General features: G+C 43.1%; 2 protein-coding genes across 2 annotated transcripts in view; both read left to right on the forward strand.

The window, feature by feature from the left end:
* Nucleotides 1-7,417, forward strand: part of rrp12 (ribosomal RNA processing 12 homolog) — a 33,584-nt gene extending 26,167 nt beyond the window's left edge. Inside the window, exons 25-34 of the mRNA XM_055647163.1 lie at nucleotides 555-712; nucleotides 1,169-1,260; nucleotides 1,904-2,059; nucleotides 2,927-3,093; nucleotides 5,079-5,186; nucleotides 5,423-5,472; nucleotides 5,803-5,872; nucleotides 6,071-6,144; nucleotides 6,276-6,358; nucleotides 7,191-7,417. Coding sequence (XP_055503138.1) covers nucleotides 555-712; nucleotides 1,169-1,260; nucleotides 1,904-2,059; nucleotides 2,927-3,093; nucleotides 5,079-5,186; nucleotides 5,423-5,472; nucleotides 5,803-5,872; nucleotides 6,071-6,144; nucleotides 6,276-6,358; nucleotides 7,191-7,272 — 1,040 coding nt within the window. The 3' untranslated portion in view covers nucleotides 7,273-7,417. The remainder of the gene's footprint in view (nucleotides 1-554; nucleotides 713-1,168; nucleotides 1,261-1,903; nucleotides 2,060-2,926; nucleotides 3,094-5,078; nucleotides 5,187-5,422; nucleotides 5,473-5,802; nucleotides 5,873-6,070; nucleotides 6,145-6,275; nucleotides 6,359-7,190) is intronic.
* Nucleotides 7,418-13,160: 5,743 nt separating this feature from the next.
* LOC129704394 (neurotensin receptor type 2-like) lies at nucleotides 13,161-18,237 on the forward strand. The gene is made up of 2 exons (XM_055647475.1): nucleotides 13,161-14,077; nucleotides 16,807-18,237. The coding sequence occupies exons 1-2, from the start codon at nucleotides 13,183-13,185 to the stop codon at nucleotides 17,409-17,411; spliced, it is 1,500 nt and encodes a 499-aa protein (XP_055503450.1). The 5' UTR covers nucleotides 13,161-13,182; the 3' UTR covers nucleotides 17,412-18,237.
* The last annotated feature ends 5,749 nt before the right edge of the window (nucleotides 18,238-23,986 follow it).

Consider the following 23,986-nt stretch of genomic DNA (forward strand, 5'->3'; position numbering starts at 1 on the left):
TTGGAAGGAAGATACATGCAATGGCAGCTTAAGTTCTAATCTGGAACTGCTGACTCCCATCGAGAGTTTACATAAAACTGGGTAGATCTGGGAATTGGTCAAAGGGCAAGCATCAAAGAAAGAAGAGTTCAATATGCCACCGTTCTTACTGTGTGGACAGCTCAACCCTAAAATATTCTAAAATGTGGTAAGTAGTTCTGATCCAAATGACTTAGAAAGATTTAAGAATCAGCAAATGGTTTTGTGAGGGGTGAGGGGAGAAACAAAAGCAACACAAGTTTTTTCTCTTGTGAAAAGTGGGCAGGAGCAGCAAAGAGCCATTGAGAGTGGTGAAACTGGAATGACATTGAGAGCATTTGGAAGACACTTAATGTGAGAAGTGGGCTTGGCGCAGAGGTCCAGAGGAGCTCCATATAAAAGGGAATAAAAGCTCCAGGAAAGGGTTGAAGGTGGAGATAGTGAGCGGAGGGTGCGGCTATGCAGGGTCAATGTTGGCATCCCCCGGAGCCTGTGCTAAAGGGATCAAGGACTCCAGCTGTCTGTCTCGTCCTTAGATAAGATGGACGTGGCCACCATTGAGCATCTGCTGAAGAACATCTGCCTGTTGCTGCAGTCCAAGACTCGCGATGTGGTCAAGTCAGCACTTAGTCTCATCAAAGTAGTTCTGTTCGTCATGGATACGAGTGGACTGGCTCCGCAACTGCCGCTGCTGGTGAGTCCGATCAGTGACCTGTATGATCGCTGTCAAATCTCAATGACCTGTGGCCCCCCCCCCAGGCAATGTCCGCTCAGTGACCTTTGACCCCGGGTACTGTCCGCTCAATGGGCTGATCCTGGGCACAATCCGATCATTGACCTGTGACCCCAGGCACTGTCCGATCTCAATGACCCCCACAATGTCCAATCAGTGACCTCTGAGCCCAAGTACTGTCGGATCAATGACCTGTGACCTCTGACACGGTCCAATCACAGCGACCCTGTAGACTCGCTACCTGCTGCCCTGGACGTGTGACTGAACATTCAACATTCCTCTCTTGCTCTCCACAACCACGTCTCGGCCCCGTGTCAACACTGTCGTCCACAGAACTTCTCGCCGCAGACTCCTGCAACCCACTCCCACTCCTCCTCCTCCTGCTGCCTCTCAGACGCTTACATTCTGTGCCCTCAGGTTGAGAGTATCGGCAGCATGCGGGATGACACAAGGCGATACTTCCGTACAAAGTTGAAGAACATTTTCACAAAACTTATACGCAAGTTTGGGTAAGTTTTATAAACAGCTTGCTGCTGGTAAAAAGGTGCCGCGTTTTCTCACTGTCCCTGTGAAGTTATTCTAGGCCAACGTTCCACAGTTTAATGGACAAGTTGAGGAATCGTGTCAACATCGATGCTTCGTATTTCCTCAGTAAACCAAGTCTATGGTTGATCAAATTGTGATCACCATCCTACCGCCAGTAACCTTTCACCCCCAGCTTAACGAGAATCTGCCTGCCTCTATATTAATAATATTCAGAGGTTGCTTCAGCAGCCTGTTCTGACACTTTGCAAGGCGTGATAGTGATGTTGATGATAACTGTCACTTAATAATTAGGAGATGTTGTCAGCACACAAATTTGCCTGTTTTGGCAGCAGTTGGCCAGAGGCATCTATTATACAGCATGAACAAACACACAGCAGTCGTAGCCCTTCCCACATTCTATTCTCACCTCAGAAGTATCTGATTGGACACACCCAATCGCTACTCGTACTGAGTTATCTTCTGTCGATGGTCAACTGGAGGTGTTGATGTCTTGGAGGCGTGTCAACGTGGTGACTCTGGTTCTATGAAGCTGCATTAGGGTTGTGAAGGAGAATCGTTGAAACACTCGTTCACTTCCCAACACATTCTCTTGTCCCACTGCTGCAGGTTTGAGATGATTGACAGCATGTGTGCCGAGGAGTACCACAAGGTGCTGGTGAACATTCGTAAAGCAGAGGCACGCAACAAGAGACTGCGCACCATGAAACGTAATGCAAGTGAGCTGGAGAGTGAGGATGAAACTCCGAAACCAGGCAGGGGCAGGTGAGCAGCAACAGTGCGTGGCGGACTGTGCACCTCGAAGAAGCTGACGTTCCCTACAGCCAGAGCGGCTGTATTTCTAACGTGCCTTGCTAACAGTTGACATGTAACGTGCCTACAACGTACCAAGTCCTGGCCAACTCTAGCCAGTGAGTTGAGTTGCCTACCCGGACATTCAGTGCAAATATTATTTTTGACCCACTCTCCCTCGGCATGGGGTGGTGAGGAAGGTAACACTTGACCAAAGTTAAATGGGACAACTCGTGTGCACAGAGGCTTGTTCTCTGCTGGGTATTGCAAACTGTCACTCCCCAGCATGAGAGGGGTGCACCTCACCCAGTCCATAGAGAGTCCACCATAGGGAGAGGTTCATAGAGTGGTAAAGCACGGAAACAGGCTCTATTGCCCATCTACATTAGTGCTCTTGCGTGCACATAGTCCATATTCTTCTGAGCTTTGCCCAGTGCCTGTTTCTAAGTGCCTCAAACATAGTGCCTCTATCCCCACCCAGTGAGTTCCAGATAACAGTCAGTCTCTTACCTCTCGGACACCCTTGAAAATGCTTCCTCTCACCATAAACTGCACCCTGCAGTTTATGTAACTAAAAAGGATAGAACAGCAAGACAACTGGAAGAGCTGCTGCCTCACAGCTCCAGAGACCTGGCTTTGACTCTGATTTCTGTTGCTGCTTGTGTGGAGTTTGCATGCTCTGCCTTGGACTCCCAGATACAGACACAGGATGTTCCCCTCCCCCAGTAACCAGGACAGGGTACTGCGTGCTTCCCCCATGTGGACCAGAGCTTGGGCATGGCTCTGGGCAGGGGGGAGGTCTGTCCCTGCATGTGTCACACCTTTCCCATTTCTCTCTAGTATTGAAGATGTTCTGCTCGAGACCGATTCTGATGATGAGGGAACTGAGGAAAAGAGGAAAGACGTGAAGAAGCGGCAAGTGCAGAAGAGGCCAGCTTGGTTGAAAGAGGGTGGAGATGATGAACCGCTCAACTTCCTCGATCCACAAGTAGCGCAGAGGGTGCTGGGTAAGAACAGAACAGAACCATAAATATTTCAAGATTCAAGAGGGTTTATTGTCATGTGTCCCAGATAGGACAACAAAATCTCGCTTTGCTTCAGCACAACAGAATATAGTAGGCATGAGTACAGAACAGATCAGTGTGTTCATATACCGTTATATAAATATATACACACATGAATAAATAAAACAGATAAAGTGCAAATAAACAGATAATGGGCTATTAATGTTCAGAGTTTTGTTTGAGTTGAGTTTCATAGCCTGATGGCTGTGGGGAAGTAGTTATTCCTGAACCTGGATGTTGCAGTCTTCAGGCTCCTGTACCTTCTACCTGAAGGTAGCGGGGAGATGAGTGTGTGACCAGGATGGTGTGGGTCCTTGATGATGCTGCCAGCCTTTTTGAGGCAGCGACTGTGATAGATCCCCTTGATGGTAGGGAGGTCAGAGCCGATGATGGACTGGGCAGCGTTTACTACTTTTTATAGTCTTTTCCACTCCTGGGTGTTCAAGTTGCCGAACAAGCCACGATGCAACTGGTCAGCATGCTCTCTACTGTGCACCAGTAGAAGTTAGAGAGAGTCCTCCTTGACATACCGACTCTCATACCAGGGGTGATGGTGGAGGCAGATATGATAGTGGCGTTCAAGAGGCATTTAGCCAGACACAGGTACAGGCAGGGAATGGAGGGATCAAGACCACTAGCAGGCAGATATGGAATTTAAATTGGCATCATCGTCAGCACAGATATTGTGGGCCTATTGGCCTGCCCTGTGCTGTACTGTTGTATGAATCTTTGAGTCTGCTGTATCATTAAGAGCACGTCCGATCCTGGTTATGTGTGCAGTTCTGGGCACCGTGCTATGGGGATGATGTGGTTACAGCAGGGAGAGTGCAGAAGAGAATTTGCTGAATGTTGGTTGGTCTCGTGGAGTTTATTTATGTTGAGATTTTGGATTGGCTGGGCTTGACTTTCTGGGAGTAAAGGAGGTAATGGAATCAGATCCAATTACTACGTTCACTACATTTATACAGGCATGAATAGACAAAGCACAGAAGGATGTGAACCCGTTGCAGGCTAACACAATTACTGTAGATGGGCAGTAAGGCCGGCATGGACCTGATGGGCCCATTTCTGTGCTGTACAACTTCATGACTTGATGCTTCGGTTCAATAAACAAAAGCTCTAAGTCATTTAGCCGATAATTTTACATGTTGAGTTTTGAACCGACCCTGGGTTTTACCGTTCTGGAGGGTAAAGCCTTTCAGATTTCCACCACCCGTTCTGTGAAGAAGTGCTTCCTAACATCGACTAAATGGCCAGGTTTAAATTTTAATACTTATGAGAGGATGAGTTTTAAAGGGGTTCTGAGGGGAAAGGTTCTGAGTAGTTGGAATCTCGAATTTGCTGCCAGAGGATGCGGTGGGATCAGATACAATGACTGCGGGTAGAGAAAGGTCATAGAGCTGTACAAAATGGAGAGGCCCGAAGATAGACAAAGAAAGCTGGAGTAACTCAGCGGGTTAGTCAGCATATCTGGAGAAAAGGAACAGGTGGTTTCTTCGAAATAGGCCTTTTGTCCAACTTGTCCATTCTGAGCTAGTGTCATTTGCGTGCACTTGACCTATCCGTACATCTGTCCAAGCGTAATTGAAATGTTATTCTATTTGCACAGGGTGAATGCACAGTCTTTTTTCCTAGAGCAAGGGAATGAAGAAATAGAGGGTATAGATTTAAGGTGCAAGGGGAAAGATTTAATAGGAACCTGCGACTGGAGATGAATGGGTTAATGGGGATGGGGGGGGGGGCTTCCAGAAAAGGGTGTTGCTGGTGTGGGTTACAGAGGCGATTGACAATGGTTGCTGGGTTCGTGGGATCATGGCCAGGGCTAGAGGTGACAGCTGATGGTGTTGGCCACCATTGCTTGGGTAGGTTCCTCTCCCCAAGTTGAGTTTCATCAGGACTTCATCCTGAGTATTTCTTTGTCTTTGCAGCAACCAACCCGGAGCTGAGAAAGAGATCGGACATTAAGCACGATTTCACCGTGGCGGCGGACGGCCGGCTGGTCATCGCTGAAGGGCCCCGAGCAAAAGCCAACAACGGTGAACTTCCTGATACCTTCCAGCGCTCGTTCCCTTACCCCAGGGCGTGTCCCCGCCCTGTGTCCTGTTTACCCACCCACACGGCACTTCCACCCTTCCCCGCAGCACTCCCAACCCGGGCCCCCGCTTCCTTCCCCCTGGCATCCGTTCATCCGCTCCCATACCCTCCGGCATCTCTGTGTTGGGTAACCTGGGGCTGAGAGCGAGGTGTTGATGGGAGTGTCTTTGTTTTTCAGACCCCGAGGATGAAGCTGGTGACATTTTGGAAGAAGTTGGAGTGAAAAGTGTGAGTGTTTTTGCAGTTCATGAGCGCCCTCCAGTGGTCTATCTAGTTTGATACACAACCCTTTGTCCCTTCCCTCCCCATTGCTCTCCCGCTCCCTCTCCCCTGGTCTCCCGCTCCTTCTACCCTGGTCTCCTGCTTGCTCACCCCTGCTCTCCTGCTCCCTCTCCCCTGCTCTCCCTCTCCCTCCCCCCCCCCAGCTCCCACTCTGCCTCTCTCTCCCCACTCACTTCGACCCGCTCACTCTTGAACTCCAACCATGTTTCCTTCCCCTGCACGTTTGTGATCTCTGTCAAGAATGTTAATTATTGGTTTTAATTTGTCTCCATATAGAAGGCTGGACAGAAGCAAAGATTTAAAAGTGCTGATGGTGATGAGATGCAGGTCGACTCTGGCTATCAAGGTGAGTTGAGAATTGTCCCTCTCCCTGGCTGTCTGCTCGTGTATATTTGATTTGAGCATTGCTTTGCGGGGCTGTGAATGGGTTCAAAAGGCGAATGCAGCCTGTGGCTCTGGAAATTGTGGTTACAATGATAAGATGCTATTTTGAGGTTTAACTGCATGTTCTTCAACACTAACTTCTAACTTCTGAATGTTTTAGCTGGAGGTTCTGGGATTCACAGACCAAGACCTTTGAAGAAAAATAAAGATCATGGTGCCGAATATAAAGCAATGGTGAGTGTAAGCCGTGTTGGATGTAAGGAATCAGTGACAGTTAATCCACTTATTAGTCCTATCTTTAGTCATACAGTTTCCTTGGTCCCTTGTCATCGTAAACTAATTAACACTTTCACGTCTACTTTCAGAAAGGGCGAGGGGATGTGAAACGGACAGGAAAACCCGACCCATTTGCCTACATCCCACTGAACAAATCCCAGCTGAACAGAAGGTGAGACTAGGGCACGCCTGGTCACATCTCCGTGCTGGGACCACGCACTGAACGTACTGACCACACATTGAAATGCTCTGACGTGTACTCCACAGGACAGACATGGTGTGTGTGCTGGGAACATGCAGTTAGGACAGATGTCCTAAGGACAGAGAGTGGTGAATCTCTGGAACTCTCTGCCACAGAGGGTAGTCGAGGCCAGTTCATTGGCTATATTTAAGAGGGAGTTAGATGTGGCCCTTGTGGCTAAGGGGATCAGAGGGTATGGAGAGAAGGCAGATACGGGATACTGAGTTGGATGATCAGCCATGATCATATTGAATGGCGGTGCAGGCTCGAAGTGCCGAATGACCTACTCCTGCACCTAATTTCTATGTTTCTATGTCTATGTCACATGGACTGACTCCACTGTGGGGCAGGTGTGATGTGCTGACTATACTGGGACAGGTGCATTGTACTGACTGTTGGGGCAGGCGTGTGATGTTTTCAGGATGCATCCACACTGGACTTACTGGGTTTGCCGTTGACGTTTGCTAACAACAGCGGAGCAGCCAATTCCATCTGTGCCTGCTCTGAGAAATCCCATTTTGCCACTTTTCCTGTAAACTATCCTCTCACTACCCCATCATTTATCCCCAAATCACTCATAATCCATGCACTGTAGGTAACATCTATTGTGGGTAATAACTGGCACATCGCTGGGATGAAATGCACACATCACAGGATGAATGCAGCAGAAAGCGGAATCTGGGTTGCTGGAGACAGTGAGGCACACACCAATATTTACTGCCAGGTTGGAATCTGTGCTTATAAATGTTTGCTCTCTCTTCAGGAATAAAGCCAAGGTGAGCGGGCAGTTCAAGGGCCTGGTCAAGAACAGTCACAGACTGCACAGGAAGAAAAGGACGAAGTGATTGATTCTGTCCGAAGAGCTGTGAATATTTGGGGAGTGTGTGACTGACTCGCTGCCAATCTATGTCTCCACAATAACCCCAGAATCCTAAAAAACTAACTTTATTTTCCTGATGGACAGGGTGAAATTAAATACCATCAAAAATGGTTTTGTTGAATTATTTTTTAAGGAGCAGCATTTGGAATCCTTCAAATGTGTCCAAGCGATGAAGATTCCAGGATGATGACTTGATGCTGGTCACTGCTCTCCATCATCAGTTAATTACTCTGCCCAGGTTATGTTTTCTCGTTCATGCAACAATCATACGAAGTACTTAAATCATTAGATCAAGTAACTAGAACTATTTCCAGAGTCTCTCCTTGAGAATAAAAAATCTGCAGATGCTGGAAATCTCAAGTCAAGTCAAGTCTATTGTCATAAGCACAAGTATGATGAGACACGGGTGCAGTGAAAATCTTGCAGCAACACCAGCATGAGTGTGCATGATGAGTGTGATCCTGAAACTATGCCAAAACGGTACATGAGGAAGCCCACCTTACTCACCATTGTCCTGGAGTGTCTTGTGGCAAGTTTCGTTCAGATTGATAGTATATTTTACAAGTTATTCACATTTTAATCTTTACAAAAAACACTTTGACAAAAATCTCCTCCATCTGCACTGCCCGTTAACAGCATATGACATCACAATAGGATCTCATTTACATAAACTGCCTGTCAGCAGTGTTCCACCCCACAATGGGATCACATTTACATTAAAAAAAACTCAAGTTTTACAAAACACAGCAGTTCCACCTCACAATGACGTCAAGGGGGGTAGGGAGGGGAGAGGGCTTATGGAGAGAGGGAGGGAATGACTGAGGGTAGGGAAAAGGAGAGGTGAGGGAGGGAGTGGGGAAAGAAGAGGGAGGGTGAAGAGGAGAGAGATGGGGTAGGAATAGGGATGGCGAGGGGCACTTGGGGAGATTTGCCGTGACTCGCGTCACAACGGAGATCTCTGGCGTCACCACGAGAACCCGTCAGCCGCGCCTGCGCAGTTGGGGGCTATGGGTTAGTGATGGAATATTGCGTTCGTGGACCAGCTCTCCCATGTGACAGGGACCCAACGGGTCCCATTTGGTCTAGTAAATTACTCGAATTCTGCAAAACAGTAAAAATACAAAAATAGAATACAAAAAAAGTACATGAGTACAAAATAATTAGAAAAAAAAGTGCAAGACATAATCTGTAGTGTTCCATTGCCGAGTTAGGATGAGTTCAAGAACCCGATATTTGTGGGATTGCAGCTGTTCCTGAACCTGGTGGTGCGAGACTTCAGGCTTCTGTAACCTCTGACGGTAGCAGTGAGAAGAGGGCATGGCCTGGATGGTGGGAATCCTTGATGATAGATGTCGCCTTCTTGAGGCAGTACCTCGTGTGGATGCTTTTGATGGTGCGGAGGGCTAAGGTCATGATGAACTGGGCTGGGTCCACCGCTCTGCAGCCTCTTCCGTCCCTGTGCATTGGAATTGTCGGACCAGGACATGATGCAAGCAGTCCGGATAATTTCTGGAGTGCAGTGCATCTAGAATTTTTGATGACTTACCACATCTCTTTGAACTATAGACAAGCAACATTTTATTTAGTTGCCTTAGGAAGTAAATTCACATTCACTCTTGATCAAGAGTCAAGAGAGTTTAGTTGTTCTACGTATTGTAAACGGAACAATTAAATTCATAATACAATAAACAAAATAATTCTCAATAAATGTAAAAAAGAATTTTAGTGCAAAACAAAAGCCCAAGGTCCCTAGGCTTTTTCTTGCAGCCCTTCTTAAATAGAGGCATAACATTCGCCACCCTCCAGTCTTGCAGCACCTCGTCCTTTCTAATGTTTAAGAAGGAACTGCAGATGCTAGAAAAATCGAAGGTAGATAAAAATGCTGGAGAAACTCAGCGGGTGAGGCAGCATCTATGGAGCGAAGGAATAGGTGACATTTTGGGTCGAGACCCTTCTTCAGTCTGAAGAAGGGTCTCGACCCAAAACGTCACCTATTCCTTCACCCCATAGATGCTGCCTCACCCGCTGACTCTCCAGCATTTTTATCTACCTTCACCCTTTCTAATGATGATTTGTATATCTCAGCCAGGGCGCCTGCAATTTTTTCTCCGTCCCTGTGTCCTCAGATATTTCTGATCATCCTTAGGAGATTTGTGCACTTCATATGCCTTAGGACTTCCTCGACCTTAATAAAGACTGTCCTCACGACAAAGCCATTAGCTGTCCCAAGTTCTCTCCATAATTACTCTTATGCCTTTATGGTATTTTGAGAATCTTTTTGGATTCATCTTTCCCTTGCCTGCCAAAGTTATCTCATGTCCCCTTTTTTGTCTTCCTCATTTTTTTCTTGTGTATTCCTACACCTATATTCCTCAAGAGATTGACAATTCCATCTGACGAACAGGCTCTTCAGCCCACAATAACTGCCGAACATGATGCCAAGATCAACTCCTATCTCCCAGGACAAATCCATATCCCTCCTATCCAAAACTCAAATGCCACCATCATACCTGCCTCAACCAACATATCCTGCATCCCCAGGCACTCACTACCCTCTGTGTAAAAATAACGCCTTGCACATCTCCTTTAAACTTTACCCCCTCTCATCTTAAAGCTATGTCTTCTAGTGTTTAATTTTTCAATCCTGACCTAAAGGTTTTGATTGCCTTCAGGAGCGCGCAGGCCTTGAACTCTCCCTGTCTCGCGTTCAGCATTTGCGCTGTAAAAAACTTCAGAAAGTTCAAGTAATAATTGTCCAATTTAGGGCTTCAACCTTTGAACTAGTACTATCTTTTCCAAGACTATTTAAAAAAAAAAAAAAGAAATAGATGGTGTAGACGGTTGATGATAGTGTCGATAGTCAGGATCTATTTCCTAATCTACCACTGTCAAAAACAAAAGGCGTGGGTTAAGGAGATTTGAAAGGAATTGGAGGAAATTGGGTTTTTTTATACAGCGTGGTTGATATCTGGAACAGATACAAACATCACGCTGAGAGACATTTGAACAGGCACTTAAACAAGGCAGAGAAGGTTACAGGCTTAATGCAAATGGGATTAGCAGAGATGAGTGATCAGGTAGACATGGACGTGGTGGACCAAAGTGCCTGTTTCTGTTCTGTATCTATAACTACGTTGATCACTGAAATAATTTAGGTTGCTTTATGAAAATGAGTTGAGAAAGGTTGGGCCTTATTGGAATTTAGAAGAATGAGGGATATTATTGCAATATCCCAGATTCTGAGGGCAGTTGCGGAGGAAGGGGTCGCCTAGTTAAGATGCAGATGAAGAGCAGTTACTTTCCTGGAAGGATCGTGAACTTTTGAAATTGTGTATCCGAAAGAGCTGTAGATGTGAAATCATTGAATAGGATCAGGGCTGACCTAGTGTTTGGTCGAAAGGGGAGTCAAGGGTGTGCGGAACAACTAGGAAAGTGACGGTCAGGCCAAGATCAGATTATATTATTGAAAGATGCAAGGGATTAAGAGGCATCTTAGATTCGCCTGTTATTTTGAATGTAGCTGGCAGAGTACTCATTGCTTTGTCCTCTCATGGGTTTATTAGCAGTTCATGGAATGGCATGATTAATGGAGCCAGATGACATTATATTAGCTGTGTTTACCAGTAGATGCGTGAGCATAAGCCATATCCATAGACAACATAAATATTTGCTGGTTGTATTCCCACCGGATGAGTGACTGCCTTCTGGTGATTGACTGTGAACGTGATCAGCTCCAATAGAGTGAATTTAGACAGCTTATATGCACCAGTAGTCAGGTAAGTGTCCACAGCTTTACTGACTAGCAGCTGCGGAGGTTGGTGCTGAATACATTCACAGTGACCAGGGGAGCACATTGTCCACTTGCACAGTAACTGGGTGAGTGTAGTGTGTACATTTCTGGTGTACATATGTGCACACTCATTACATTTGCAGCAACTGAGGTGAGTACCTGTCTATATTCACAGTATCTGGGCTGAATGTAAATGCCTTATTACAATAACTGGGCTGAGTACATGTGCCTGTATTCACAGCAACTGGGACGAGTGTTGAGTCTCTGTATTGACAGTAGCGGGTGAATGTAGTGTAGGAAGGAACTGCAGATGCTGGTTTACCCTGAAGATAGACAAAATGCTGGAGGATTGGGGGACATTTCGGATTGAGACCCTGCTTCAGAGGAAGGGTCTCGACCCGAAACATCGCCCATCCCTTCTCTCCAGAGGTGCTCCCTGTCCCGCTGTTACTCCAGCATTTTGTGTCTATTTTGAATTTAATGTGCCCGTATTCACAGTAACTGGGGTGAGTGTAGGTGGTCTGTATTTACATTAACTTGGGTGAGTGTGGTGTGTATATTCATAGTAACTGGGCTGAATGCATGTGCCTGTATTCACAGTAACTGGGCTGAGTGCATGTGCCTGTATTCACAGTAACTGAGGTGAATGTAAGTGTTCGTTATTAGAGTAAGTGTGGTGAGTACAGCACAGGAACAGGTCCTTTATCTCATGATGTCTGTACTGAACACTATGCCAAATTAAACAAATCCCTGCTATCTGCACACGCTCCATCTCATGTTTGCCCCCTATCTCTCTTTAAATCTTTCCTAACTATGTACTTGTCCAAATGTCTGTTAAACTTTGTTATTTTATCTGCCAGAACCATCTCCTCTGGGAGCTTGTTCCATATATCCACCACCCACTGAGTGAGAAAGTTGCCCTCAGGTTCCTATTAAATCTTCCCCCTCTCTCTATAACCCAATGTCCTCTGGTTCTTATTTCCTCTACCCTGGGTAAAATACTCTGCACTCACCCTATCAATTCCCCACATGATTGTATACAGCTGATTAGGTCACCCCCAGACCTCCAGTGCTCCAGGGAATAAAATCCTAGCTTGCCCAGTCTTTCCCTACAGCTCAGGTCCTGGCAAAATCCTCAAAAATCTTCTCCGCACTCTTTCCAGCAATCTGATGATTACGTGTGTAGTGCTGTTTGTGGTATTTTGCTGCCCCTCCGTTTTCCAATGACTTAATGAGACATTCTTCACATTCATACTTTAAAATGATGGACTGGGAATAAGCAGTGATCTGAAATCATAACTCAAATATACGTGTTAAATTTTTCCTCAGTAGTTGCTGTTAATGTTGTAAAATAAATGTCATCAGGATACAGATATTAGACTATACAAGTCTCTGTTCATGAACTCGCTCAGTAACTAGTGCGACTTACTATTCTAGAAAACCTGCCCGTGGACAAATTGCACTATGTTTGGAGAGAGTTGCAATAAGCTCCCCAGAATCCAGACCTAATTAGACTGAGTTCAAGTTATTGGGAACTCAATCATAAAAGGAAACAGACATGATGAGCTAAATCAGTGATTCCCAACCTGGGGCCATAAGCAAATGGCAAATTTCAGGGGGGCCACAGAAACATTTGGGGATTTAGGGGCCACAGGTTCAATGAAGGGGGCCACTTTTTCCCGCTTATATAATGCCGGGGGGGGGGGCACAGAAAAATTAAAGATCCCAAGGGGCCATGAACTAAAAAAGGTCGGGAACCACTGAGCTAAATGACTCCTCTATAATGTTGTACGTTTCTACGATTCCACTTTAACTGCTCGGTTTGCTGGTAACAAATGTTATTTCTGTTCTAAATAAATGTTTCAAATCCATCTTTTCACAATTACAGTTTGGACTTGCCATATGAATATTTTCTTACCCAGATTCCAATGCTTTGAGGCAACACTTGTGGAAACTATTGCTCAATCAATCAAGCGTTAAGGTGCCCGTGTCATTACACTAACCTGCATTGATCTAACATCACATGGATTTCACTGGATGAAAATTAACTTCTGGCCCATTTCAATATAATTCCAATATTAGAAAATGAACTGGTCTTTGACAGATTATACGTATTCATGCATGATGCATGTCAAATCCTCCATTAATGAATCACACCCAAGGAACTTAATTCAACTGAGCAAAAATTTACCGGGTAAACATCAGTTGATCGAGTCCAATCAGCAAGAACCTAGGCATGTAACTATTCCAATCACAGTGTTTTACGCATTACTTTTACTCTTTGGCATATTTGCAAATAGTTTGAGCATTCTCATGCTCTTGAAAAATGGACGTATGAAGAGCAGCGCCATTCGGTTTTATCTCCTCAGCCTGGCAATGGCAGATCTAGCACTCTTGTTGACTATACCAGTGACTGTCTATAGATATTACTGGCAGTATTATCCCTGGCTGCTGGGTAATCCGCTCTGTAAACTCTACTTCATGGTCAGGCACATCTATTGTGCCACAACTAGTTGGACTATAATTGTCTTTACTGCTGAACGATATATGGCCATATGCCATCCAATGTGGTCAATCACTGGTTTACGACAATCTCGAACGGCCCATTTGTTGGCACTGATCTGGGTCTTGTCAGCTATCTCGTCAGTGCCATTTGCTGTTGTTTATGGGCAATCAACGGCCTGCATCCTGGACAACACTGCAACTTCACAGGATAAGACTGTCTTCTTATCTACTGTATGTGAGATGATTGAGAAAGAGCCATTCACTATCTACAAGATTGCGATTCAAGTGAGAAGCATTTTATGTTTCTTGGTTCCACTCACTGTGATCATCATTTTTTACTTACTAATATTTCGCCATTTAAGTGTGAATCGACGACTACGTGAGAATTTGGGATTGACACATCTATGGAGAAGTCAAGATATAAATTCTTCTAGAAAATTACCTGGAACAGAAAGAAAGGCGCTTCAACTGATGGGTTAGTAAACATTTCTATTCACCATTCGCCTTTGCAAATATCATGCAAAAGCTTCTTTCTTTGCCTAATAAAATATCAAAGGCAAAGAGAGGGGTCATCAAATATCACTAGTGGATAGGATTAAGGTATATCTGAATGATTTTTGTAAGTATATTAAGGGCAAAAGAATAACCAGGGAAAGAGTAGGGCCCACTAGAGACAGCAGGGGCAATATGTTATATGTATGTGGAGCCAGACGTAGAGGTGAAGTCCTAAATAAGTTCTTTATCAGTATTCACAAAGGAACCAGACTTTGTCATTGAAGAACTCTTCAAGCTAAAGGTGCAAGTTTCCAAATAAAGATGAGGTACTTGGCTGACATAAAGGTGGATTAATCCCCAGGCTGGAAATGATTTATCCCAGGTTCCTATGGGAGATATGGCAAGAGACACAAGACATTGCAGGTGCTGGAATCTTGAGCAAAACGCAAAGTGCTGGAGGACAGTAAATATGGACCTACTTTTCAAGAAGGGCAGCTGAGGAAAGCATGATAATTACAAACCTGTGAGCCTAACAGCAGTTGTAGGAAAGTTATTGTAAAACATTCTGATGGACAGGATCAATGATCACTTCGAAAGGCAGGGACCGATCAGAAATGAACTATAGCTTTGTCAAGGGCAGATTATGTCCGACTAACCTGTTGTAATTTTTGAAGAAGTAAAGTTGATTGATGAGATCAGTGAGTAGGTTTATTGGCTTGGCAATATGAGACAGAGGATGGTGGTAGAGTTTTTTTTCTTCAATTAATGCCTATGTCAAATGCCATTCTCCAAGGAACAGTGGTAGGATCCTGGCTGCGTATAATACACACATAATATTTAGATATGGACATTGGAAACGTGATCAATAATGTGGCAGATTACACAAAGTTTAGTGGAGTTATTAATGGTTTGCCGAATGGTCAGGCTACAAGGTGATATCGATGTTTTAATAAATGGTTTGAGAAATATTTTACAGAGCTTCATCCTCTAGATGCATTTTGAAAGTATTGATGAGGCTAGAACATGCCCATGAATGGTAAGGTCCTAAGGAGTATTAAGGAACAGAATGACCTCAGTGTGCAAGTCAAAAGATCCTTGAAGGTGGCAATGCAGATAGATAATTTAGTCAGGTCCCACTTGTTCTGAATCCTGTTGAAATCTTAATAATGTTGAGCAAAACACAAAGCTCAGTCTGAAGAAGGTCCTTACCCAAAAGGTCATTTGTCCATTCCCTTCACAGATTTTGCCTGACCCACTGTGTTCCTCCAGCACTGTTTTGTTCAAAGTATCAGCATCTGCAGTTTCTTAAATAACCTTGTTCACTGTCCACTACCACCAATTTTACAGTCATCTGCAAAGTTACTTACCATGCCAAGTACATTCTTATCCAAAGCATTAAACTGGATAATGAACAGTACTGGAACCAGCACAGATGCCTGCAGCACATTGCTGATCACAGCCCCTTTATCAGAAAAGCAATCCTCCACTATCACCCTCTAACTTCTACCATCAAGACAATTTTGTACCCAATTGACTAACTCATCCTGAATCCCGCGTGATCTAACCTTATGGACGAGCCTACCATGCTGGACCTTGTTCATATAGACAACAACAAATTTGGCCACCTCTTCAAAATAACTCAATCACATTTGTGAGGAATGATTTTGCAAAGCCGTGCTATCTATTCCTAGTTGAATGACAAATAAATTGAATCTTGAATCTAGTTGTCCTTGCTGTTCCAAATGCAGGTAAATTCTATTTCTCAGAATCCCCACCAGTAACTTTGTCACCACTGTTCTTAGAAACACTGGCTTATAATTCCTGGCTTGTTCTTGCAGCCCTTCTAAAATAAAGGTACAACATTAGCCACCTCCAATCTTCCAGCACCTCAACCTGTAGCTGACGATGATGTAAAATTCTGTGCCAGGGCCCCAGAAATGTCTTCATAACTTTTCCACATGTCCTAGGTTACACTTAATCTAGCTCTGGGAATTTATTCACCTTTATGCACTTTTCTTTTGTAATGCGGGTATGCTTCAGTACATCACTGTTCTCTTTCTGTAATTATTTCACTTCCATGACCTTCAAAGTAACTATAGATTGAAAAGTGTTAATTGAAGACTTTGCAGTTACAGCAGATATGATATTTTTGAATCAATTCATCTGCGTTGTTGATGAAGAAGCTCTGTGGTTCTGATTAGGCAAAATCATCAATAGGCATAATCGCCCGGCACGGCCTAAAATGGCCGTGGGACTTATCATCGCCCGCCTGGGGCTTGGACATCAGGAGAGAAATGGAAAACAGGGGAGAGAAAAGACTTTGCCTTCCATCACAGTGGGTTCACTGTGATGGATGTTTTTGTAAATTGAATTGTGTGCATGTCTGTATGATATTGTCTTTGTTTGTATGGCTGTGGAAACGCAGTTTCATTTGAGCCTCAATGAGGTTCAAATGACATGTAATAAATATTATATTGTATTGTATATTGTATTGATATGCACTCAGTCTGAAGAAGGATCTCCACCGGAAACATCATCCATTCCCTCTATAAAGAGATGCTGCCTGTCCTGCTGAGATACTCCAGCATCTTTCGTCTATCTTCAGTTTAAACTAGCACCTGCAGTTCCTACCTACACACTAGGCATAAAGATGCCAGTAATGTTCAGTCCACCAGATGGGCATGCTGATAATTTCTTCTCTCATTTCAGGAGCAGTTGTCGTTGCCTTCTTCGTTTGTAACTTCCCTGATACAGCTGCCACGTTGATGCAAATTTACATAAAGAATCGGTCTACAAGTGTTTTTACTATGTACACCTGGTTGAAGTCCTACTTGTCAGTGCCACTGTGGTATGTGAACAGTGCTCTAGACCCCATTCTCTTCTGTATTTCCTCTTCCTCCTTTCGCTGTGCTTGCAAGGATAGCCTTGGGCCCATCCGCCCTTGCAATGACAGTTCATTGAAAGCCCATAAGAGACATGTTTCTTGCATCAATCTCACACAAAGCCGGAACAGGAATCAGCTGTCAATACCTTCAGACACACATAAATCCATTTGGAATCTGAGTGCCTACACTGGTGAACTGCCAGATTCAGTTGATGGAAAGCAGAGAAGAGGACTTCAGCTGCTTTCTTTGAGGGAACTCTTACAGCAGAATGATCAGCAAATCTCTCATTCTGGGATTTTGCAGACCAGCAGATCTCTTTCTCTCAGTGGCATCACTACCCAGCAGCTCCATGTTTATCAGGGTCTGTCTGACCAGCACGTTTCCTCCCACATACCAGCAGCTGACCCTCCCATTAGTCTGTTTCCTTGATATTGGTTATATTACCATATGAAGTGTCTTTCATTGCAGTGCAGAGGCTAAACCTTTTACTGTGACAGTTTTCTCAGATCAGCAGGTTCCTTTCCTTTCCCTCTTGTTTATTGACATTAGACCTAACAATGAGGTCTGTGCCTGACCCATATTGCTCCAAACCCTTCCTGTAATAGGGCAACCTGAACTGCACAGTACCTCATACATGGCCTTAAAAACATCGTGTACAGTTGTAACATAATGTTCAACTCCTGTACTTAATACCCAGACTAATGATGGCAAGTGTGGCATACGGCTTCTTCAGCAACTTACCTGCCTCTGTTGTCACTTTCATGAAACTAACTGGATCCCTGGGTCTCTCTGTTTCCCAATACTGACCAGGGTATTGCCATTTACCAATATTTTAAGAGATGTGGAGGCACTGGAAGAAATCATTATAATTACAAGGTGGAATCAGAAATGCAAGATTGCAATTAGCAGGAAAAAAAAGTTAATCAAGATATTAAGACCACACTGTATGGATAAATTAAACCAGAAGTGCCTGCCTCACTGCTAAATTTTGGGAATTACTTCCATGAATTATTCCTGTACACAACTCCAGTTACAGTGATGGTCGAAATGAACTGTCTGCGTAGTGATTCTTGAAATTCTGTGATTAGCTTGTCATGTGAGCCTGTCTCTTCCTTCCCTTACTCCGTTTTTATCAAGTGATCTTCCTCGCTCAACATCCAGTAGCCACATCACCTTCCCTCTGCACTTGCCCTATGGACATTATTTTCTCCCTGAACCTGGTCACAGAAAACTGCTTTTCTTATAGTTCATTGCTTTGTATGTAATCTCATCACAGGTACTCGTTATTAATAAATTAAATAACCTGTTCAAATTGGTTGTCCTTTTTTTTTCAATTTAGTTTTTGAAATATGTTTTTTGGTATTGGTATACGTACCAAAATAAAGCAAAGAACTTCAATTTGCACACTATACGGGCAAATCATAGCATACATGAGCACAATTAAGCCATTACTAGTACAACCACCAGTGATAGGAAACAAAGTGCAGAATATAGTGTTGCAGGTACAGAAATAGTGCAGATAAAAAAGAATGCTATGGCCGCAGCAGTGTAGAATGGGAGATTGACAACACCTAGCCTCACTGGCAAAACTTTCTACACAACCTCGGTCTTCAGAAGGCAGTTTTGTATCAAGATTGCATTTGCACAGTTAATGGCCTAATTAACCTTTTAAGAAACTATTTTTCCGTGTAAAGAAAAACAGTTGATAGTAATCAAGCAGGAAAGAAAATAAGATTAAGATACAGATCTATCAATTTCCAATTGCTCACCAGTAAATTTCATTCCCACCGAGTCTGGTGGTCAGTGCCAATATCAAGTGCTACCATCTTCCTGGGTGGTATTAAACTTTCTTGGGGTTTCACGTCTCATGTCGTGGTGAATATTGTATCATTCTCTAACAAATTCTGAAAATAACAAAAACATTCAGGGATCAGGAAGAGCAACATTTGACCAGCTTCACCCTGTATTTGTAGCCATGGTATTGATCAAGGCTGAGCTAGACCAATTAATGAGGAATGCTAAAGTCCAAGATGATGGTGGCAAGCAGCAATGGTAATGCAACTCAATTTCACAGGTATACTGCAGGCCCTTGTTTTGTTAGTATGTGGACATGATTTCACATTTGGGTAGCACAAATGTTCCCTGCAGCAGTCATAATAAAGCCAGATCTTGTGGTAGGTTGGTAAAGACTACTTTATCATTGAAAAGATGTAAATAGATCTGAATTGTGGCATTATCAACAAGCATCTTGAGTCATACAGCACAAAAACAGTCACTTTGGCCTAACCTGTCCATGCTGACCAAGGTACTCCACCCATGCTCACATCCCATTTGCCCATACCCGACTCATATCCCTCTAAACCAGGGGTGGGGAACATTTTCATGTTGGAATGCCGCATTAAGTTAGCTGTAATCTAATAAAGCTGCATCCAAGAAACTTCAATTAGATATACTTTAAAAGGTACATTATTTTGTAAAAAATCTAACTACTATGTACTAACTTCAAGAAAATGAAAAAAATTGTTAATTCTAAAGTTAACTAACCTTTTAATGACTTTGTTGTGATTGCTTTTTGTGGGAAAGCATTTGAATATTTGGTTGCAACATGGAGGTACGCAGTTTCAGCTGTTCTAGATGGGTATCTTGCTGATGTAAGATACAATGAAAAGAAATGAGAGCACCTGGATCTGATAATAATGCGGTCTTTTTTATCTGTGCAATAAACCCTTCACGTTTTCCTGTCATGGAAGGTGCACCATCTGTACATACACTCACTAAATTAACCAAATCCAGTCCAACTTCATGACATTTATCTTGAAAGTTGTTGAAGAAATCTATTCCTCGTGTTCTACCCGTAAGAGTGTCCAAAGCGAGTAAATCTTTGTAGCAAAGAAAATGTTCTATTATGGCCCAAATGAAGTATAAAGCCTGCGCCGATTCAGTAGTATCAGTTGATTCATCCAAAGTGATTGAATAATATATTTTCCCTTTGGAGTATTGCGTGAAGTTGTTCAGTTATGTTGAGGGCTAATTCATGCTGCCAATCAGTTATAGGTCTCCTTGAAAGAGGCAGTTGTTTGTACTTTGAAACATTATCGGGGTCTAAGCATCCTACAACTTCGACAATGCATTCTTTTACGATTTCTACATTGCTAAATGGCTTCCCCTTTTCCCCCGAGTATATAAGCTACTTTATAAGTCGTTTCAGTAGCATTATTTCTGGGTCTTACCGCTGCTTGAAATAACTGCCTCTGCCTTTGCTTTTCATCTTTTAATTTCTGCAATGCAACCTTTTGCGCCTCACTCTCTAATTTGAAATATTTGTGGTCCTTATGAGTGACATAATGCTGATGAGCATTGAATTTCTTCAATGTTGATATTACAGTATCACAAAGCAAGCAAATCATCTTATCTTTAGCAGAAACAAGATAATATTGCAGTTCCCAATCCTCATTAAAAATTATTTATTCTTCCCTCAGCATTCTCTTGGTTTTCTTTGAAATGATGGGCTGTTAAGCTGACAGAATAAAAAAAATACAGTCAAACAAATACGCTGTTTAACTATTCTCAAATTCAACTTCAAACGGAAAGCCACAGGCACCGCTATCAAAAGTTGATAATACAGAAGACTGGATGGCCAGCGGACTCTCCCCAACATTTTCCCTTTCGGCCTCAGGGGGTGGTGGCGCCAGTCAGGCAGGGAGGTTAACGTACATTCTAGAGTCGCATTAGAACTAAATCATGAGCATAACAGGTGTTAAAATAGCCCTCATGACTTACTAATGTTTTAATTGTGACCGTCAGTCGGGGAGGATTATTTCGTTGAATCTTCTTTTACTCTTTGGTATTTTAAGATTAAAATAAAAATAATAAGACGAACAAAAACATATTAATAAAAATAAAAAGATTTGTTCTACAAAATTTGGATTCATTCAAAAGGCTGCACTTAATGGCCAAGAAGGCCACAGGTTCCCCACCCCTGCTCTAAACCTTTCCAAACCATGTAACTGTCCAAAATTAAAAAAAATATATTGTTATTGTACCTGCCTCAACTACTTTATCCTGCACCACGTTCCAGAAACTCACCACCCTCTGTGTAAAAATGTTGCCACTCAGATTTCTATTAAATATTTCCCTTCTAACCTTAAAGCTATATCCTCCAGTTCTTGATTTCCCTACCATGGCATTCACCTTATCTATTCTCCAAATAATTTGTACACCTTTATAAGATCATCCCTCAGCCTCCAGTGCTCCAATGAATAAAATCCCAGCCTGCCCAACCTCTCTCTGTGCATTAAATTATGAAAGATATAATTAAGCATGTGAACATCACGAGTCCTGTCAATATTCACGGAAATCTTCTTTGCTTTCTTTCCAGCTTAAATGGGTGACCCAAAACTGAACACATTATTCCATTTGCGGCCTCACCAAAGTCACTGACAGATTGATAGGCATGAGTCAGCAGGGTTGAGGAAGGTTCACAGAAATTTTTATGCAGAGACATCCCTTGGTAGAGTTTACATGCTGTTAACATCCTGGACTGTTTTAATTAACATCAAGTAACTTCAGACATTCAAAGGTTTTCCCTTTACAATAATGACTAGTTTTGTTAGAGCCACTTGGTGCTTTGCTTAGTTGAATGCTGCCATAATGCCAGAGACTGGGGCTCTCATCTCTTTGTTGCAGTGGAACTTGAACGGAAAGTCAGTGTTACACAATCGATAACATTTTCTGTAATTTCACTAATGATTAAGCTGACGCTGATAGAACAGTAAGCAATTATCTTATTTGCCCTCCACAAATGGACAGATCTTTCTTGATGTATTTACATTGTATAACCAAGAAACATTTCCTACTTATACCACTTTACACTTTATAACACAATTCACATACAGGGTTTGCCTTAGTGTTTCTACTTCGCTGAGTTTCATTTTGGACTGACTCCAAACATGTAGAACCATGGTTATAAAATCAGAGCATGGAAATAGGTTATTCAACCCAGCTTGTCCATGTCAACCATGTCAACTTGTCCCCAGTTTAGAGGAGACGTTAGGAAAAACATTGTCTAGGTGAATTCCTGTATATTAATACACAAAACCATATCTTATTAACCTATTTTTTCTTCCAGTGCCCCTGCATCTCTTAAAATATTGGTAAATTATAAAATGATAGGGCCCTGGAGAGTACAGAGAGGCCTGGATGTCATTATACTAGAAAACAGGTACAAAAAAAGATTTACAAGGTTGTTACCAGTTCTGGGAGGTTTGATTTATAAGGTGACAGGAAAAAGAGTTAAAAGGGACCTGAGGGGCAACTTTATCACACAGAGGGTGATATGTATATGGAACGAACTGCCAGAGAAATTGGTAGAAGCAAGTACAATTACGACAAGTAAACGATACTTTGACCGGTACATGGATTGAAAAGCTTTGGTGCAATATGTGTCAGGCGCAGGCCTCATAGTTAGGTCTAATGTCAATAAACAAGAGGGAAAGGAACCTGCTGATCTGAGAAAATCATCACAGTGAAAGGTCTGACCTCTGCATTAAACAAAGACACTTCATATGGTGACATAACCTATCAAGAAAACAGACTAATGGGAGGGTCAGATGCTGGTGGTATGTGGGAGGAAATGTGCTGGTCGGACAGACCTTGTTAGGAGTGGAGCTGCTGGGTAGTGATGCTACTGAGAGAGGGAGATCTGCTGGTCCGCAAAATCCCTGAGTAAGAGATTTGCTAATCATTCTGCTGTAAGAGGTCCCTCAAATAAAGCAGCTGAAGTCCTCTGATTTGAATCAAATGAATCCGGAAGTTTGCCAGTGTAGGCAATCAGAACCCAAGTGGATTTATGTGTGTCTGAAGGTATTGACAGATGAGTCCTGGTCCAGCTTTGTGTGGGATTCATGCAAGAATCATGTATCTTATGGTCTTTCAATGAACTGTCAATGCAGGGGAGGATGGGCCCAGCTACTGTATCCTTGCATGCACAGCAAAAGGAGGCAGAGGAAATACAGAAGAGAATGGAGTCTAGAGCACTGTTCACATACCACAATGGCATTGACAAGTAGGACTTCGACCAGGTGTATATAGTGCAAACATAATGGAACGTTGCAGTATTGAAATCCTTATGTGGAACTTGGAATTGAAACAAATTACTTTTTTATGAAAGGCAATAAGGCATGCAGAAAATTCTCAGTACTGTTGGTTGCTATGTCTATGTGATAAATCTTGAACCTACATGCTTTGATTTCAAGTGTGTAGGAAGGAACTGCAGATGCTGGTTTAAACCAAAGATGGACACAAAATGCTGGAGTAACTCAGCGGGACTCTGCTTGAGTCCCTGGAAAGATGGTCTGAAGAAGGGTCTCGACCTGAAGCATCACCCATTCCTACTCTCCAGAGATGCTGCCTGTCCTGTTGAGTTACTCCAGCATTTTGTGTCTGCTTTGATTAAAAGATGAATACCACTAAGCCAAGACATACGTACTGAACCCAGTTGAGTGAAACAATAGACATCCAATAACCACTTATTCCTAAAATGTGCTTTGAAAAAACTATCCTAAGGTGTTGCTGTGCCCACCAATTAGACTGTTGCCCATTTCTATTCATACACCAGACAACATCCTGTAATAAAAAATGAATAGGTCAACAATGGAAATATGAATATAAGAGATAAGAGGTAGGAGTCTGGTTCTGACAGATGGTGTCTTGGCTTATCAGCTGTTTAAGTGCACTAATGATGTTTTAGATATTGATTGGCAAATGAATAGATAAATCTTATCTCAGAAGAAAATTTATATAAAATGTTATCTATATAAAACTCAACCTCCTCACAAATGATGCAGGTCCCATTCTTGCTTACCTAAGCATTTTATGTCCTGGTAAAATTCCCATTTTGTGCTAGGCAGAATTGGGATCTAATGAGATTGTATCCAAACGATTATGGTGGTAGAAAAGCCTAAAGACTAACTGGCCTCAAAGAAAGAAGGAACTGCAGATGTCGG

Source organism: Leucoraja erinacea, chromosome 15 (genome assembly GCF_028641065.1).
Source record: "Leucoraja erinacea ecotype New England chromosome 15, Leri_hhj_1, whole genome shotgun sequence".
Taxonomy (NCBI): domain Eukaryota; kingdom Metazoa; phylum Chordata; class Chondrichthyes; order Rajiformes; family Rajidae; genus Leucoraja; species Leucoraja erinaceus.